Source organism: Cucurbita pepo, chromosome 19 (genome assembly GCF_057944985.1).
Source record: "Cucurbita pepo subsp. pepo isolate OVF chromosome 19, ASM5794498v1, whole genome shotgun sequence".
Lineage (NCBI taxonomy): Eukaryota > Viridiplantae > Streptophyta > Magnoliopsida > Cucurbitales > Cucurbitaceae > Cucurbita > Cucurbita pepo.
In genome coordinates, this window is record NC_141816.1 from 10,397,561 (window position 1) to 10,415,301 (window position 17,741).

General features: G+C 38.1%; 4 protein-coding genes across 5 annotated transcripts; 3 read left to right on the forward strand and 1 right to left on the reverse strand.

The window, feature by feature from the left end:
- Positions 1-1,593: 1,593 nt before the first annotated feature.
- Positions 1,594-5,120, forward strand: LOC111781067 (Homeodomain-like superfamily protein). The gene is made up of 2 exons (XM_023661475.2): positions 1,594-3,495; positions 4,272-5,120. Exons 1-2 carry the CDS (start codon positions 1,660-1,662, stop codon positions 5,025-5,027), a joined length of 2,592 nt encoding a protein of 863 aa, XP_023517243.2. The 5' UTR covers positions 1,594-1,659; the 3' UTR covers positions 5,028-5,120.
- A 30-nt stretch (positions 5,121-5,150) lies between these two features.
- LOC111781068 (transcription factor bHLH61) lies at positions 5,151-6,690 on the reverse strand. Of its 2 annotated transcripts, XM_023661476.2 has the most exons (4): positions 5,968-6,684; positions 5,735-5,875; positions 5,488-5,655; positions 5,151-5,403 (listed from the first exon to the last, which is right to left on the reverse strand). In XM_023661476.2, exons 1-4 carry the CDS (start codon positions 6,661-6,663, stop codon positions 5,317-5,319), a joined length of 1,092 nt encoding a protein of 363 aa, XP_023517244.2. In that variant the 5' UTR covers positions 6,664-6,684; the 3' UTR covers positions 5,151-5,316. The 2 variants fall into 2 exon arrangements, with proteins under 2 accessions (XP_023517244.2, XP_086976426.1); XM_087120300.1 differs by having other exon boundaries at positions 5,151-5,655; positions 5,968-6,690.
- Positions 6,691-9,870: 3,180 nt separating this feature from the next.
- Positions 9,871-13,473, forward strand: LOC111782220 (putative beta-D-xylosidase 6). The gene is made up of 6 exons (XM_023663046.2): positions 9,871-10,930; positions 11,285-11,451; positions 11,556-11,653; positions 11,727-12,077; positions 12,169-12,585; positions 12,656-13,473. Exons 1-6 carry the CDS (start codon positions 10,208-10,210, stop codon positions 13,240-13,242), a joined length of 2,343 nt encoding a protein of 780 aa, XP_023518814.2. The 5' UTR covers positions 9,871-10,207; the 3' UTR covers positions 13,243-13,473.
- Positions 13,474-13,954: 481 nt separating this feature from the next.
- Positions 13,955-17,358, forward strand: LOC111782024 (ABC transporter G family member STR2). Its single transcript, XM_023662790.2, has 4 exons — positions 13,955-14,082; positions 14,947-15,434; positions 15,520-16,238; positions 16,371-17,358. The coding sequence occupies exons 2-4, from the start codon at positions 14,952-14,954 to the stop codon at positions 17,356-17,358; spliced, it is 2,190 nt and encodes a 729-aa protein (XP_023518558.2). The 5' UTR covers positions 13,955-14,082; positions 14,947-14,951.
- The last annotated feature ends 383 nt before the right edge of the window (positions 17,359-17,741 follow it).

A 17,741-nucleotide genomic window follows, 5' to 3' on the forward strand; every position in this document is an offset into this window, starting at 1 on the left:
CTTAAAAAAAAAAAAATAATAATATAAATCATTTTAGCCCAATTCATTTATTTTACATGGTAAAAATCACTTTCAAATAATGATGGAAAAATACTTAATTTATTTTGGATGCTTACTCAAACATAGCAAATTTTAAGAAACTCTTGAACATGCCAAGTGTTCGGTAGTTATCATGCCACGTCATTAATCTTATCGAATTAGACACCATTTCTCACAGTTAGAATTATTTTTGGCATCACTTAATCCTCCCAATAAAAAAAATTCCGTGCACTTAAAAAAGTAATACTCTGAATTTTCTTTTTTGGGAATTTTTTTAATGACGTTTGAACTAATTTAATTAAAAAAATAAAATTGGAAAACGACAAGCATCAAACTGGGTACTGTTTAGTTGAAGTCATATTGGAAAAATAAAGATAATATATAAAATAAAGAGGAAAATAGGGAAATTAGGTAATAGGAGAGAGTGGGATACTACAGAGCATATCGAATTCAAACAGCCACTTGCATACAAATATGAGCAGTTGTAGTGGGAGCTCTTAGTGACCAAATTAGGTACAAATATTATTCAAAAAGCTACTTTTTCTTTTTATATTAAAATATTTTTTTAATTTACGAATATTAAAAAATTAATAAATAAACAAAATTCCTCTGTGGATTATAATAATGGGTTGTTCTTGGGTTGAATAAAAGTAATGATGTAGGCATCTAATTCCACATAGTTTATTAGATGCTTAAATCTTTAATTAATTCCCTATAATCCGTAAATAAATAAATAAATAAATAAATAAAATCTTTTTGTGGATATATATTCTTTTAACGCATTCCAAAAAGAGAAAAAGTAAAAAAAGACGATTTTATAAACTTCTTAAGCTGTAAAATGTCATTTTTGCCCCTATGGTGTATGGAATTTCAATTATGCCCTTTCAATGCATTGCCTCAATCAGTGCTTGTGAAGCTCTGTTTATTGTACACTTGTATTTCACCTCCATTATTGTAGAATTCAATGGTTCAAACTTTTCGTCTTGAATATAATATTATGTTTTTTAAATTTATGAAATTAATTTCTTGAAATTTAATAGAAATTAGCCTTTGTCATTTATTGATATATGATGTCAACCCAAAATATTGTAAATGATTATTTGTCATTAATTTCGTTATAACGTATTATTAATAATTTTTAATGTCAATCTATATATGACTGATATTAGTTATATCACGAGTAAAAAGAAAATATGTAAAAATTATTTACTTCAACCCGTTAAAAATTTGAAAATGTGATATATTTATAGGTATCAGTTTATTATTATTTATGTTTTAACATTCAACAAATGTGAGATTAAATTAGAAAAATGCTAAAAATATAAGAAACTAAATTGAAATAATTTATACAATAATACCGAATAATAAAAAAGAACCCAAACTATTTATTTTTTATTGTTATGTTTTCTCTTCCTTTTAAATTTAGTTGAAAGATTAAAAAAAAATTGATTTTGGTCCATTAGAATTAATTTCAAGCAGCCCAACAAAATGTCAGTATTGGGCCTATGATAAAGCCGATAGATTTTTTATTTTATTTTATTTTATTTTTTATAGTTTCCTGGTGGTAGCGCGGATTTCCTTAACATTCAAACCAAGGATGCCTACAAACTGTTTGTGAGAATGCCCAGCTCAAACTCCATCGCCAGCTCCGTGGATATCAAAGCTCTACGAAGATCTCCAAGGCTTCTTGCTCCTACTGCACCCCCAGGGCAACACGAATGCCCTTCTACACGAAGATCTCTGAGATTTCTTCAAAAGAAGGACATTTCACCTCCCACGCTCACGGAGCCCCGCCGTTCTCACTCTGCAATTCGCCAGGTACACCCTTCCCACACTTGTCTCAGTCCTTCAAAGAATGTTTCTCCTAAAACCCCCAAACCGGTTCTTGTAAATACCCCGAAAAAATTGAAGAAACCTTGTGTTGTTTCGAGTGAAAACAAAGATTCAAACTCTGGGTTGAAAAAGTCTTCGACATTTGAAAATGGGTTTGAGGGAATACAAACTCCAAGACGGTCCTCTAGGTTATCATGTGTGCCAAAGATTGACAATGCATGCGAGGGGAAGAACGCAGAAGTTTCGAAGAGTTCAATTAATTTTGGAGGGCGTTCGAGAGATTTTAAGCATTCAAATGCAGGGTCGAAAAGGGATTCGACATTCGAAAACGGGCTTGAGGGTATACAAACTCCAAGACGGTCCTCTAGGTTATCACATGCGCCGAAGTCTGATAATGCGCTTGAGAGGAAGAACGCCGAAGTCTCAAAGAGTTCAATTACTTTCGGAGGGCGTTCAAGAGATTTGAAGCATTCAAATGTAGGGTCGAAGAAGTCTTCGGTATTGGAAGACGGGTTTGAGGGAATACAAACTCCAAGACGGTCCTCTAGGTTATCATATGCGCAGAAGATTGACAGTGCGCTCGAGGGTAAGAATTCAAAAGTTTCAAAGAGTTCAAGTGCTTTCGAAGGGCGTTCGAGAGATTTAAAGCATTCAAATACAGGATCAAAAGAGTCTTCGACATTCGAAAACCGGTTTGAGGGAATACAAACTACAAGACGGTCATCTAGGTTATCATATGCACCCAAGATTGACAATGCGCTCGAGGGAAAGGACGCAAAAGTTTCAAAGAGTTCAATTACTGTCGGAGGGTGTTCGAGAGATTTGAAGCATTCAAATACAGGGTTGAAAAAGTCTTCAACATTCGAAGACGGTTTTGAAGGAATACAAACTCCAAGACGGTCCTCTAGGTTATCCTGTGTGCCGAAGATTGACAATGTGCTCGAGAGGAAGAACTCAAAAGTTTCAAAGAGTTCAATTACTTTCGAAAGGCATTCGAAAGATTTAAAGCATTCAAATACAGGGTCGAGAAAGTCTTCGACATTCGAAAATGGGATTGAGAAAATGAAAACTCCAAGACGGTCCTCTAGGTTATCCTATGCGTCGAAGATTGACAATGCGCTTGATGGGAAGAACACAAAAGTTTCGAAGAGTTCAATTACTCTCGGAGGGCGTTCGAAAGATTTAAAGCATCCAAGAGTCAATAATGAAGTTGAGGGGCATCAAAGTATCGTCAAACCCCAAATTGTTCTGGGCCAGCAAGATGCTCTCGAGAAAAGTAGCCGGAAACGGGAGAGATCCAGGAGTTCGGATAAGAAAGCAGTGTTATTGAATGTCCAGAATGTTGTTACGAGGGAAAGCTCACATGAGGAAAATGTGGTAGAAGGAGGAGAGAGGAGGAAAGGAAATTCTGCTGATCACGAGGGTATTGCAACAGAAGGTGGCGGAACAGAAGTAGTTGGTGGTGAAATGGAAAAGAAGTCGGTGGCTATAAGGAAAAGAAAGCGAGAGGATGGTGTGGTTGGGATTAGACAAGGGTGGACTAAAGAACAGGAAGCCGCATTACAGAGAGCTTATTATGCTGCCAAGCCCACTCCCCAATTTTGGAAGAAGGTTTCCAAACTGGTATTTCCTCTTCTTTAGCTTTTGATATTAGATTTGACGCCTTACTTTACTGCTTGTCTATCGTTTTCACTAATAGACATTTGATACACTACTGTTTTTGCATTATATTATGAACAGTTTTCTAAGAAATAATTGAGAATTGAAATGTGTTAGAGGTTGATTCGAGTTGGATCTCTTTTAGAACAAAAGTTGCTATGCATAGGATTGTGTTGATACTTAGTGGTGCTATGTGCAGCTGTTGATACTTAGTGTATCAGTATTCTTTTTTGCACTTCAGAAGGTACACTTTGGCTGTGCTGATAGTATTTAAGAGCTTTATTGGGCGAATTACAAATTTAGTTACTTAACCATCAAGTGTATGTCTATTTAGCCCCTGAATTTTTATTAACAATGGCTAATTTTGATAATGATAACTTGGACATGATGAACTCAATGAAGATACTGATATCAACTCCCCTTTTCCATTAACGTTCGGTTCGCAATGGGCCAGGATTTCTAACATGGAAGCTGATGTAGTTTTCCTATTCATGACACGACCCGTAGGGTGTAAATACAAAAATGCACTGTTTAAGTATTGCCCTAGGGTGTTCATAAATTTTTTTTTTACCACGTTTCTTTTCTGTTTCTCAATTTCTTCTTGAAAGTTCATTGCCTTAGTTGGTTAGTAGGTCCGTGAAGTCTAATTTTCTGGCTGGCAATATCTTTTGATCATTCTGTTGAAAAAAGGAAACTAAATCTACTTTTTAACCTTGTGTTATGTGGATTGCAACTCACAGGTGCCTGGAAAGTCTGCCCAAGATTGCTTTGATAAAGTTCATTCCGACCATTTGACCCCTCCTCAACCTCGACCTCGATCCAGAACACAGAGCTCAAAATCATATCAAATTGAACTCTCGTCTCTTTCGGAGGATAAGCTTCTAAATCCTAATGGCACGAAATCTAGAAAGCCTATCCGCAAGACTCAGAGAAGCCAAAATGCGCAGAAGACTGTGAGATATTTGTTGGAGAAGAAGTTCCAGAGGGCCGTTAGCAGTGAGGCCGATTTGTTCTCACAACTCGAGCCAAATGCTAATCGCTCTAACCATTCTCCTCTACCTAGTAAACAACTCTCTATCACCAAGGATTTGCAGGGAAACCAAGGATTCCTCCATGAGAGATCCTTGTCAAATCACAAGAAGCCCCTTTCGAGATTTAGCAGCTCAGTTGAGAGAGTCGTTAGTCCACCGGTACTGAAACAGATCAAGAACAAAGCCTTGCACGAGAAGTATATCGACCAGTTACATTGCAGGGAGGCAAAGAGAAAATCAATGGCAAAATGCACAAAAAAATGCATCTCCGAAGAGAAGGGCTTAAAGGAAGTCCATGCTGAAAGAACTAATGATCTCAGAGCTGCTAAAAATGCTCTGATTTCTGATGCAAGGGATGCCATCCATCAGTTACAACACTTGCAAGCCAATGGCATGAATGATTCTCCCGATTTCGACGACGATTTATATGACAATGTCGATAGCAAAAATGAAGATGAAATATGAAAACATCCATTCATGTATGATGTGTATAATCAGATTTTAGAAGGTGTAATCTATGTAAACCACAGTTTTATGAAGGCGTTGGGGGTTTGCTAATTGATTGTACAGTTGAGTAATGAAAGAGTCTGGAAAACAAGAACAAGCTATTATCATAAGAAATGGAACTCTTTAGTTCATCTGGTTCAGTACATTATTGGAGTGACATTTTCAGTATATCAAAGTTTAATCGCGATTAATTATTGGAAAAAGCCTTCCAGATCAGTTATTTGAAGAACGCCATGAATGTTCTTCACTACAAGCACTTCCCTCCATAGCCTGCATTTCTGAACAATGCCTCCTTTATATCATCAGAACTCGGCACTGCTTTCAGAGAACTTCCCTGCTGACACAGAAAAAGAACCAACATTGTTTCATTCAGAAAAAGAGACGGCCAGATATTGAAAGATATTGAAAGAAACAAAACCTCTGAACAAGAAGCTTGCATTGAGAAATCATTGAAGCAGCTAATAACACACTGCTGAATCTCTAGGCCCAATGCCTCTAATGTGTTGACGGTGGATAGCAATAATCCTGGCCTCGTCGTACAGCAAATGCCGATCCGAGTCTCCATCTCCTTCCTTTCAACGTCGAACTGTGCGACAACAAAACTGCTATCATTAACTCAACAATGGCGGACTGAAACTAAACAGTGACAGACACGAATTTCTCACCAGAACTTCATTGGACTTCCTTTCCTTGGAGATCCCATTTAGACTTGCATGCTTTGAATCTTCTTCTTTCAAGTTATTGATTCTTTCAAGCAGCTCTTTCACGTAATCGATCGTGTCTCCAAGAATAGACGTTCTATCCATCTGGTTTACATGCAAAAGTACAGAAAAAATCATGGAAATTTCTAAGAAGACACAAAGAACAGAACAAGAAAAAGGTATGGATTCATTTTGACCTTGCTTATTTTAGGAACTATTGCTCTAAGCATTGAAAGCCGATCATTCAACCGTCTCCTTCTTCTTCTTTCCGCCATTAAATTCTTCGAAGGCTGTCCATCAAGCTTCTTAGCCTTGTTGCTTCTTCTTTTCCCCAATTCTGCCACACCCATTTTAGAATCATTAGTTTCACGCCCACCCATTACCTCCATTTCCTGTTTGCAAACATTTGGTGCCGCTTCACACTCCATAAAACCAAATTCTTCCTCCTCCATCGCCGTCGGAGGGAAACCACTGTTCTTTTCACTAATCTCCTCTAGCGAAACAAATGGTGGGGTTTCGTTGTTCTTAGTGTACGATGAAGAATCCACCTCCGGCAATGCAAACCCTTCAAGAAAACTGCCGTAGAGGTGTTGGTCGGCGAAAGAAAAGTCAGTAGGCGTTTGAAAACCGGGAAAATGGGGTGAAATAGAGGTACCCATTTGGGGAATTTCATCAAAAGAACTGAAATTCGAGCCATTTGGGAAGAAATCATTGAACCCATTTGAATAGGAGGAGGAGGAGGAGGAGGAGGTCCAAGGCGTTGAAGCTAATAACTCCTCTAAGAAACCATATTGAGTGAGCTCCATTTGCTTCCCTCTTTGGGTGTGAAGAAAGTGCAAAACAGAGTAGTAGGAACATGGAATTGCACCAAGTTGGGGAAATATTATAAACATTATAAAGGAAAAAGGAAGGGTTATTTGAAAAAGAAAATGATGGTGATGTACTGACTGAGGGTAGGGCTAGCCGGCTAGGGCCTATGGAAACAAAAAAAAAAAAAAAAAAAAAAAAAAAAAAGGAATCTACTTTTTGAGATTTTCTCTCTCGCCTGTGAATTTATGTCTCTTTCACCCAACTTATCAATCAGACAAATTTTGTTCTCTTTATTCAAATAAACAACTCAAGATAGCTTTGACCCACAAATCTGAAAAAAAAAAAAAAAAAAAAAAAAAAACACCATCCTGTAATAGTATCCCTGTCCCAGGTTGTTTTTTTTCCAATTTTTCTTATTTTTTTAAACAATTAATAATATATTTTAATTATGATGACCCTAATCCGGCAAGAATTTGATTATCGTCTTTATAATATGACTATTTATATTCGTATTAGGATAGGTTATTTATTATAAAAGTTTAACCTAACTCGATTGTTTATGATATTATGTATTTATCTCAATGGGTATCACTCGTTTTTTAAATGTGGGGGTTTTTTTACGTAGAAAGATGCATTAAAATATTATAGTTTGAGGTGCAATTTTGATATATTGTAAAGTTGATGAGGTGGTAAGGTAAGTATTTTATGTCGGGCGGAGCATTATTGAGAAGAAAAGGCCGTTAGCTTTTTGAATATTAATATAATGCCCTCTGAAATTGCCATCACCAACCCCCACTCCATTCTTCCATTATCTTTTTTTTTTTGTTATTATTTTTCACTAGTATGCTCACGTGGATGCCATGTCAGCATCACGTGGCAACGGTAACCAGCTTAAGCATTAATGTTTATTGGATTGAAATTTCTTTTAATCTATGTTTTGAGTAAACCTATTATTTTAAGCTAAAAGAATATAGCTCAACAATAATCCATTTGTAAGGTTTAAATTTCTCATTTCGCATATTACTTAAAAAGAATTATTAACATGTTTGGTTTGGTTGAATTGTCTTACTAAAAACATGAATGACAAAAGACATGAATGAACAAATCTTTTAAAGTAATCTTTTTTAGAAATATTTTGGAACTTAGCATTGAACTTTGACTTTGACTTTGACCCGACCTAGAAGAAAACAAAAAAACAAAAAACATATATGAAGATGGGTGTTTTCAAAGAACAAATTTGGCAAGAAAGTGATTGGTTGGGAAAGATTTGCAATATCCAAACAAAATGATGCAATGCATAGATTATTTAGGGTTTTAGGGTTTTGTTATACCACAATGCATAGAATATTTAGGGTTTTAGGGTTTTGTTATAACATAATGCATAGAATATTTAGGGTTTTAGGGTTTTGTTATAACATAATGCATAGAATATTTAGGGTTTTGTTTATAATAAGAACATCAAACATGACAACAATAAGATAAACGAGCTCATTTCCTTTTCTTTTTGAACTTTTGCCCAAACCCATATTTCATTGACTCTCAGATTTGAATCTTTTAAACGGCGTTTGGATGTTGGAATACTCATAAAAAAAAAAAACATGATGTTGTGTGTGTCCAATTATTTATGTCAGTTCAATAGTAGCTTAGCTTCAACTTTTCCGTAGCCTTCATCATAATAACTCTGCCAAACAGTTTTGAAGACAAAAATGTCAGATAGTTCTCGATCAGATATAAGTTTGGCTCATCCACAGCTCAACAGTCTTGTGATCCACAAACTTGAATTCATGCAATTTTGTGATTGAATTTAAGATGAACATGTTTGGGTTTCTATCTCAGCATTAAGTTTGTGTTCTTGAGATGATTAATGTGGAAAAGCTCTCAAAATTATGGGATTTTGAACGGTACCCATCAGAAAAAAGGAAGGAGCAGAGAAAAATAAAATAAAAGATGGCATTAAATAATTGTGTAGTTGAAGATTGAGATACAAACAAGTTGTATGCCTTGTTTGAACAAAACAACACCAAGTTCAATGATTTAATTTTACAGCTGGTTTTGTATTTTATTATGATTTCAATCTTGGCATTTTGTTTGACTGTTTTCTTCTGCATCTGTGCCTTCGAGAGCGACATGGATTTATGACATTTCAAAATGATGTCCTTACTATTCCTTCCCTAATGTTATTACGAGGATCGTTAGGAAAGAGCGTCACATTGGCTAGTTAAAGGAACGATCGTGGGTCTATAAGGAGGTAAGAGTTAAAGCATGTCGAATTTGAATTTTAAGGTGAGGACATGTGAATTTTGAACCTACATCCAACCATACCATGAGATAACCACGAGCTTTACTGTTTAAATTTAGAAATACATGAACTTAAATGAAATTAATTCAATCATGGATGCCAGTTCAGCAATAATGGAAGAAAAAGGGCACTTTTGACAATTTTTATATTTTTATTAAAAGAATAATGTAAAATTAATGTTTATTGTTTGAATCTTAAAATTAATTCTTCCACATCAGCTGCAAATGAAAATAAGGAAAGAAAAATGAACTATAAAGTCTTACTCATTTATGGGTATTTATCCACGTCATTTTAATATCCGATACGCCACACGGTTTTAAGTTGTGTACTGCTTGGGCCTGTTGGTTAGATTGATTTACTAACTGCTAGCCCAATCGTGGCCCGTTTTCAACACAATCTTTGGCCCATTTTCAGTAACATATTTTGGCCCAATCGTGGCCCGTTTTCAACACAATATTTGGCCCATTTTCAGTAACATATATTGTGGCCCAATGTTGGCCCGTTTTCAACACTCTGGCCCATTGTCAGTAACATGTATTGTGGCCCAACTGTGGCCCGTTTTCAACACAATCTTCGGCCCATTGTCAGTAACAGATATTGTGGCCCAATTTGGCCCGTTTTCAACACAATCTTTGGCCCATTTTCATTAACTATATTGTGGCCAATCTTGGCCCGTTTTCAACATAATCTTCGGCCCATTTTCAGTAACATATATTGTGGTCCAATCGTGGCCCGTTTTCAACACAATCTTTGGGCCATTTTACTTAATAATATATCGTGGCCCAATATTGGCCCGTTTTTAACATAATCTTTGGCCCATTTTTTAATAACAATATATTGTGGCCCAATCTTGGCCTGTTTTCACACAATCTTTGGCCTATTTTCAGTAACAATATATTGGCCCATATCCTTATCAGATTCTCTTTCCGGCTTTGATCATATTGTTAATCCAATGTTTTCTTCTACTTATTATCTATTTTCGATCTGATCGATACTTTGATGCAAATCAAAGATTTTAAGCCTTTTTGAGATTCGAAATCACCGGATTGGGAAATCTGGATCATCAAATTTTTATATTAGGATATAATTATGAAGTCGATTGTTCCATCGCCCGCTGCAATTCAAATGCTTCAACGCAATCGTCCATCTCTACATTTCATGAATATATCAAATGAGATACTTCATCTGTAATGGACCCATTTCAAGAAAAAAGGAAAATTACTGTTCTTGCGATTGAATGAATCAATGGCGGCCATGACTGCTCATTAAGCTCCACTGGCTGTTTCATTCTCTTGGAGCTCAAAATTCTTAAGATCCCATGCTAAGATATGTCAAATTTGCGGAAATCGATCCTCTTCTTCTTCATCTTGTTCCAGTTCTGCAACATCAACTCCATATCATCCTCAGAGCTCCAGTTTCCATGTAATCCGTCTCTTAATAGTCCTTATCCCTTCTGCAACAAATCCCTCTCCGTCACAGTCAGAGCTCAGTCCATAGTCTCCTTGCTTACTCTCGAAGAAAAGATCCAACAGCTCTCAAATAACGCCTCTGCCATTCCTCGGCTCGGCATTCCTTCATACGAGTGGTGGTCCGAGGGGCTCCACGGCGTAGCCACCAACGGTCCCGGTGTGTCCTTCGTCGGCCCCATAAGTTCGGCCACGACCTTTCCACAAGTCCTCGTCACTGCCGCTTCATTTAATAGGACTCTATGGTACTTAATTGGGTCGGCGATCGGAGTCGAGGCTAGAGCAATGTTCAATGTTGGGCAATGTGGGTTAACAATTTGGGCCCCTAACATCAACATTTTTAGGGATCCCAGATGGGGAAGAGGCCAGGAAACTCCCGGTGAAGACCCCATGGTCGCCTCGGCTTATTCGATTGAGTTTGTGAGAGGCCTTCAGAGAGGGAATTGGAGGAGAGAACGTGCAATTGGTCCAATGGAGGAAGATGATGGGATGGAAAGTTTAATGGTCTCCGCTTGCTGCAAGCATCTTACTGCTTACGACTTGGAGAAATGGAAGAATTTCACTAGGTATACCTTCAATTCTGTGGTAAGATTTCCTTTCTTTCTCGCAGTTCATCAACCAATCTTAGCTTTGTTCATTCGAGTAATTTGGTTCCTGATCAAGATTTGAAACAACCCACTATGATCTCAACTGTTTATACATAATCATCTTGATTCTTATTGTGAGGGCACAGCTGATTTGAGCTTTGCTTTGATAGATGTTCACTTGTAAACACTTTGATTATAAAGATTGGTTGCTACATGTAGATGTAGGGGAATTTCTTCTCTTCGAACTACGTAAATCTTTGTCTCTTTATTTAATTTCTGTTTGTAAAAGTGTGTACATTCGATCTTGTTTCCGCTATTGGTACAACATAATTGAATGTCCTCGTTTTAGTAGGTAACAGAGCAAGACCTTGTGGATACATATCAACCACCATTCCGAAGCTGTGTTCAACAAGGAAAGGCTAGCTGTTTGATGTGTTCTTACAATGCGGTTAATGGGGTGCCTGCATGTGCGAAGCCCGAACTTCTTCAGAAAGCTCGAACTGATTGGGGCTTCAAAGGGTAAACACTTCCCTGGATTTGGAACTTTGAATATCTATCCACTTCTCTATATGAACGAGTTAATAACCTGTTTTGGGTTTATCCCTTGTTTCAATCAAATAAAGGTACATCACCTCAGACTGTGATGCAGTAGCTACAGTTTTTGAATATCAAAATTACACCAACAACCGTGAGGATGCTATAGCTGATGTTCTCAAAGCAGGTATTGCTATGCCTGCCATGGATTAGCTACCTCTATGTCATTGAAGTCATGATAAGAACGTTATTGCTTATAGGAATGGATATTAACTGTGGAACATTCATGCTTCGGAATACTAAATCCGCGGTCGATCAGAGGAAGGTGAAAGAAGAAGAGATAGATCGTGCTCTCCTCAATCTGTTTTCGGTTCGAATCCGTCTTGGTCTGTTTGATGGGGATCCAAGAGAGGGGAAGTTTGGGGAGCTGGGAGCACAAAATGTTTGCACTGAACAACACAAAACTCTGGCTCTTGAAGCTGCAAGGCAAGGAATTGTGCTCTTGAAGAATGAAAATAGATTTCTTCCATTGAATAAGAATGCCATTTCTTCGTTAGCTGTTATTGGACCTTTGGCTAACAATGTGAGCAATTTGCTTGGAGATTATGTAGGTAGGTTATGCTTTATGTGCTTGCTTTGTTCCTTCTGTAATCACTCATCTTGGTGAGCTAAAGCAATCACAATATTTGTTTTGTTGATCAGGAGTTCCCTGCAGCCCAATGAGTCCTCTTGAGGGATTTCAAGAATATGTTGAAACGATATTCTTCGCATCGGGTTGCCTCGACGTGTCTTGTGCATCAGATGATGGATTCGATGAAGCAATTCTTATAGCCAAAAAAGCTGATTTTGTTATTGTAGTGGCTGGACTTGATTTATCTCAAGAACACGAAGATCTAGACCGAGTTAGTCTTGTACTACCCGGTAAACAAATGACCCTCATATCTTCCTTGGCATCGGTAAGTAAGAAACCGATCATTCTCATGCTCACCGGTGGCGGGCCACTTGATATATCTTTAGCTAAAAAGGACTCAAGAGTTGCAAGCATTCTTTGGATCGGGTACCCCGGAGAATCTGGTGGAAAAGCTCTAGCTGAAGTCATCTTTGGAGACATCAACCCAGGTTTGTATCTTCACAAGATTACTACTGATAGCACACAAGCCACTTGATATTCTTCTTGATGAATTCTCAGGTGGACGATTGCCTGTAACATGGTATCCACAGTCATTCACCAATGTTCCTATGAACGATATGCATATGAGAGCCGACCCATCTCGTGGTTACCCCGGTAGAACATATCGATTCTACACAGGAGATAGAGTCTATGGATTCGGACAAGGCTTGAGTTATACAAGTTTCAAGTATAAGTTGTTATCAGCACCACAGAAGTTGAGTCTTTTAGGGAATTTTAAGGCAAAGTCTAGCAAAAAAATAGTATCTCATGTGAGTTATATGGAAGTTGAGGACGTAGAATCCTGTGATTTGCTGAGATTCTACGTTAAGTTATCAGTGACCAACATTGGTGAGTTTGATGGGAGCCATGTGGTGATGCTGTTCTCTGAGTTTCCAAAGGTCTTGAGAGGCAGTCCTCAACGGCAGCTGATTGGCTTTGAGCGCTTGCATGTAAAGAGACAGCAAGCAGCTGAAAGCAGCATATTGGTGGATCCTTGTAACCATATTAGTATGGCTGATGAATATGGAAAAAGAGTGATTCCTCTTGGTGATCATATAATAAGCTTGGGAGATTTAGAGCATGTTCTGTCAATTCAGGTCTTGTAAGTTCATTTGTTGCTTGTAATCGTCTTACTAAATTTACCTCAATTGTGACTAATAGCTCAAGTCTATTGCTAGCAGATAGTGTGTGTGTTTTGACTTGTTACGTATCTAAAACATGTATGCTAGAGAGAAGTTTCCACACCCTTACAAGAAATGCTTCGTTCTCCTCTCCAACCGACGTGAAATCTTACCGTGTAATTTAATATTATATCTAATAGATTTTTTTTTTTTTTTTTTTTTTTTTTTTTTTTTTTGAATTTTAAATATTTGAATCTTCGGTGATGGGATATGTCACACGTTTATTCTGGAGGCGGCAAGAATGGGTACCTGTCACCAATATTTCACCACGTTGTGCGACTTTCTGATGGAAACCAACACAAAGCCAAATGCTGATATCAACTGATCGATCAATCCATCGGCAAAACAAAAGACCAAACAAGCTTTGCTAAGATGAGCCAGAGCCAGAGCCAGAGCCAGAGCCATAGCAAGTACGCTTATCCCTACTACAGTGGAGGTTACTATCAGGGGCCACCGCCTCCGGTGGTGGCGCCGCCACACTATGCAGCCGCTCCTCCGCAGGGACCGGGATGCCTGGAGGCTTGGTAATTTCAATAATCCAACCAACCCCACTTAAATTAAATATTACTCATTTTCCTCTGTTTAAACAACTTAACATTTCCTTTCTCTTGTTGGGGAGTTATTCATGGTTTGCAGTCTTGCTGCGCTATGCTGCTGCTGTCTCGTTGACCAGTGCTGCTGGTGCTGTGACCCCTTCTGGCTGTTCGCCTTCTAGATAACCTTTCTCTGTTTAAACTTCATCATTATGTAAGCCATAAACTAAAGGTATCTATGAGGAAAAGATGTTATATAATAAAGTTAGAGGTTCTTCTGAACATTCATATGAAAGTTCATCAAGCTTATCTTCTTCATCTTAATTTATTTCTTAAATATTGTTTCTGTCACATCAAGTAAATATGATAATATTTGTAATCTACATTATGTAATTTAGGTACAATACAAATCAACATTTACAGCAAATTTAATACTAGATCCTTAGTTCAGGTAAGAACTCAATATTTACCTTAGAGTTGAGCCTCTCTAGGTAGAGCAGTCAGTAAAGTGCAGTCCAATCCTGTAAGAACTACTGACAAATTTAACCGTAGAACTTAAATTGCAACATATATTCAAGTTCATAATCAAATAGATAACATAATAACGACCTCATTGCTTCAAGATTGTAAACTGTATTTTCCTTTTGTTTACTGCCAATGTAGACAGATTTTTCCTACACTGATGACAGAAGCAAAACGTGGTTGCAATTCTGTCGTGGTCACAAATGACAAACTCCAAATCCCACCTGTCGTCGGGATGTTAATCCCAACAGGAATTCCAATGAAAAACACAAACGCTAGGCACAAGCCAAAAACCAGGCGATGAAGAAAACTAGAAAGTTTCTTGTTCTTTGTGAACCAATACGATCCCCTACGGATTCTTCGAAGATGGAATTTGATACCCACTTTGGATTTTGCTCCTCTTCTACGCTGACCCACCTAGCCTTAGCTTCCATTTAACTCCCCTTCGGCCTCCTTAAGCCAAAAAATTGGGAAACGCCCAAAGAAGGAAAATAAAACGTACCTGAAATCCTTCATCTCCCTTTTTCAATGCTGTTTTAGTTTTCATTCTTACAAAGCTCGCTACAGTAAACAGGAAACATGGCACATGGTGGTGGTGGCCAACGTCGTGATACAACGATTGACATTGGAAGAACTGCAAAGTTTAACGGTGGGCTTGAGTTTTACGACCTTACTTATACTGTGATAAAAGACAAGGAACATGAAGGGAAGCTTGTGAAGCAAGAAGTAGACTTGTTGCACAGAATTTCGGGGTATTCACCAAAAGGAAGTGTCACCGCAGTACTAGGTCCCAGTGGGGCTGGAAAATCTACCTTTTTGGATGGTCTCGCGGGAAGAATTGCAAGTGGAAGCCTGAAGGGTAGAGTCTCCTTGGATGGCATGGAAATGAGCCCAGGTTTGATTAAAAGAACTTCTGCATATATCATGCAAGATGACAGACTCTTCCCCAAGCTCACTGTTTACGAGACTCTGATGTTTGCGGCAGACTTCCGGCTAGGTTCAATTCCATCGAGTGAAAAAATACATCGGGTGGAGAACTTGATTGAGCAGCTTGGGTTATCTGTAAGCAGATCATTGGCTTTTTCCTTTTTCTGTTCTTGCAATATTTCAATATCTAACCAATGAATTTACTGGTTGCTGGTTGTAGTCGGCTAGAAACACGTATATTGGAGATGAAGGAACAAGAGGGGTGTCTGGTGGCGAACGAAGAAGAGTATCAATTGGGGTGGACATCATCCATGGGCCATCACTGCTCTTCCTTGATGAGCCAACTTCAGGACTAGACTCCACCAGTGCTTATAGTGTCATTGAAAAGGTTCATAACATAGCTCGCACTGGCAGCACTGTGATCCTTACAATCCACCAGCCATCGTCTCGAATCCTATCATTCTTTGACCATCTCATCGTCCTTGCTCGAGGGCAGCTTATGTTTCAAGGGCCACCAAAGGATGTTAATCACCATCTCAGTCAAATGAAGAGAAAAGTACCTCAAGGAGAAAGCCCAATTGAATATCTTATGGATGTTATTCGAGCATATGATCAATCTGAATTTGGAGTGGAGGCACTGGCTGAGTTCGCTAGAACAGGAACTAAACCACCCCACTTGACTGATGAAGAGATTTCACTTTCTACCATACAAGCCTCGCCGACTTCATCTTTTCAGTCTGGTGTAGATAAGTGGAGCAACATTATAACTGGAAAACGGCTCCACTTGCAAACTAATTCCCGTGCGTTGAATGATTACGGTCATAGTTTGAGAAGCCCTTATAATACATCAAGATCATGGAGTGCGAATAATAGTGTGGTTATGCAGGCATTGAAGCTGCCACAAAGACAACAAGGAGCAAAGCTGCATAATCAAATGAGGTACATCAAATCAATCAACCAATTCAATTGCTTACAAGTTGCATTTCATTAACATTACTGTTAAAATACATTCAAAACAGCATCAAAGCCTACTACTCAGAACTATAATCTCCAGTTTTTCTTGATTTGCAGTTCGTCTGCTTCTTATGCATATTCATCTGATGTCCTGCATGGCACACCAACACCTCATAGCAGTGATTACACAGTGAATGAAAATGACTACCTGACTTCAAATATCGGTTCAAAATCTGCTCCAACTCTTCACAATAACCTTGCCAAAAAGATTTCAAACTCATTCTTCTCTGAGACCTGGATTCTTATGCGTAGAAATTTCAATATCATCTCAAGAACCCCCGAGCTGTTCCTCTCAAGGATGATGGTCCTCACAGTTATGGGGTTTATGATGGCTACAATGTTTATGAAACCTAAAGAGAATACCCAAGGAATTACAGACCGTCTCAGCTTCTTCATCTTTACCGTCTGTCTCTTCTTTTTCTCTTCCAATGATGCTGTCCCAGCATTCATACAAGAACGATTCATTTTCATCCGCGAAACTTCCCACAATGCTTACAGAGCATCATCGTACACCATAGCTGGGCTGCTTACTCACCTGCCTTTTCTTGCCCTGCAAGCTCTGGTCTATGCTGGGATAGTTTGGTTTGCTTTGAAACTTCGAGGATCTTTCATATACTTCCTGATAGTCCTCTACATGTCCCTTCTTTCAACAAACTCATTCGTTGTATTCATTAGCTCAGTAGTACCGAACTATATCTTGGGATATGCAGCTGTGATTGCTTTCACTGCCCTCTTTTTCTTGTTTTGCGGGTACTTCTTAAACAGCCACGACCTTCCTCCTTACTGGAAGTGGATGAACAAGATTTCCACGATGACATATCCATATGAAGGGCTTTTGATGAATGAGTATCAGACTTCCATTTTTTTCGGGAATCAATCGAACGGGACTGTTATTACTGGTATCAACATATTGGAGAGTCTCCATATCAAAACTGATTCAACCAAAAAGTGGGAAAATGTGCTGGTGATGCTTGGTTGGGCTGTGCTTTATAGGATTTTATTCTACCTAATACTTCGTTTTGCATCCAAAAACCAGAGGACGTGAAGAATCAAGGATGTGGTAACGAACTGGTTCCTTTTTCATATTGCTGAATCAATTCAGAATGAAATTTTCTTACAATTGCCGTCGTTTTTCTTGTATTGGAAAACCAAGTTCTTACATCAGTGAAACTTCAGTAAAGGAATGACTTTTCTATTTCCTCGGAGAAACCGAAGTTCAAATAACAGCTATGAAGTTCTTGAGTTTGGACAAACAAATTCAGGAGATATAATAAACTATATCCATACTAGGAAGGTTCATATTCAAATGGATCTGGGTCGCTTGCATATCCATATTCCTTTACTTAATCTTGGGTGAATTTATGAAATGCATCGCTATTGAGAAATCACATCCCATGAAACAAACATGAACAAAGTTGAGCCAAAGAA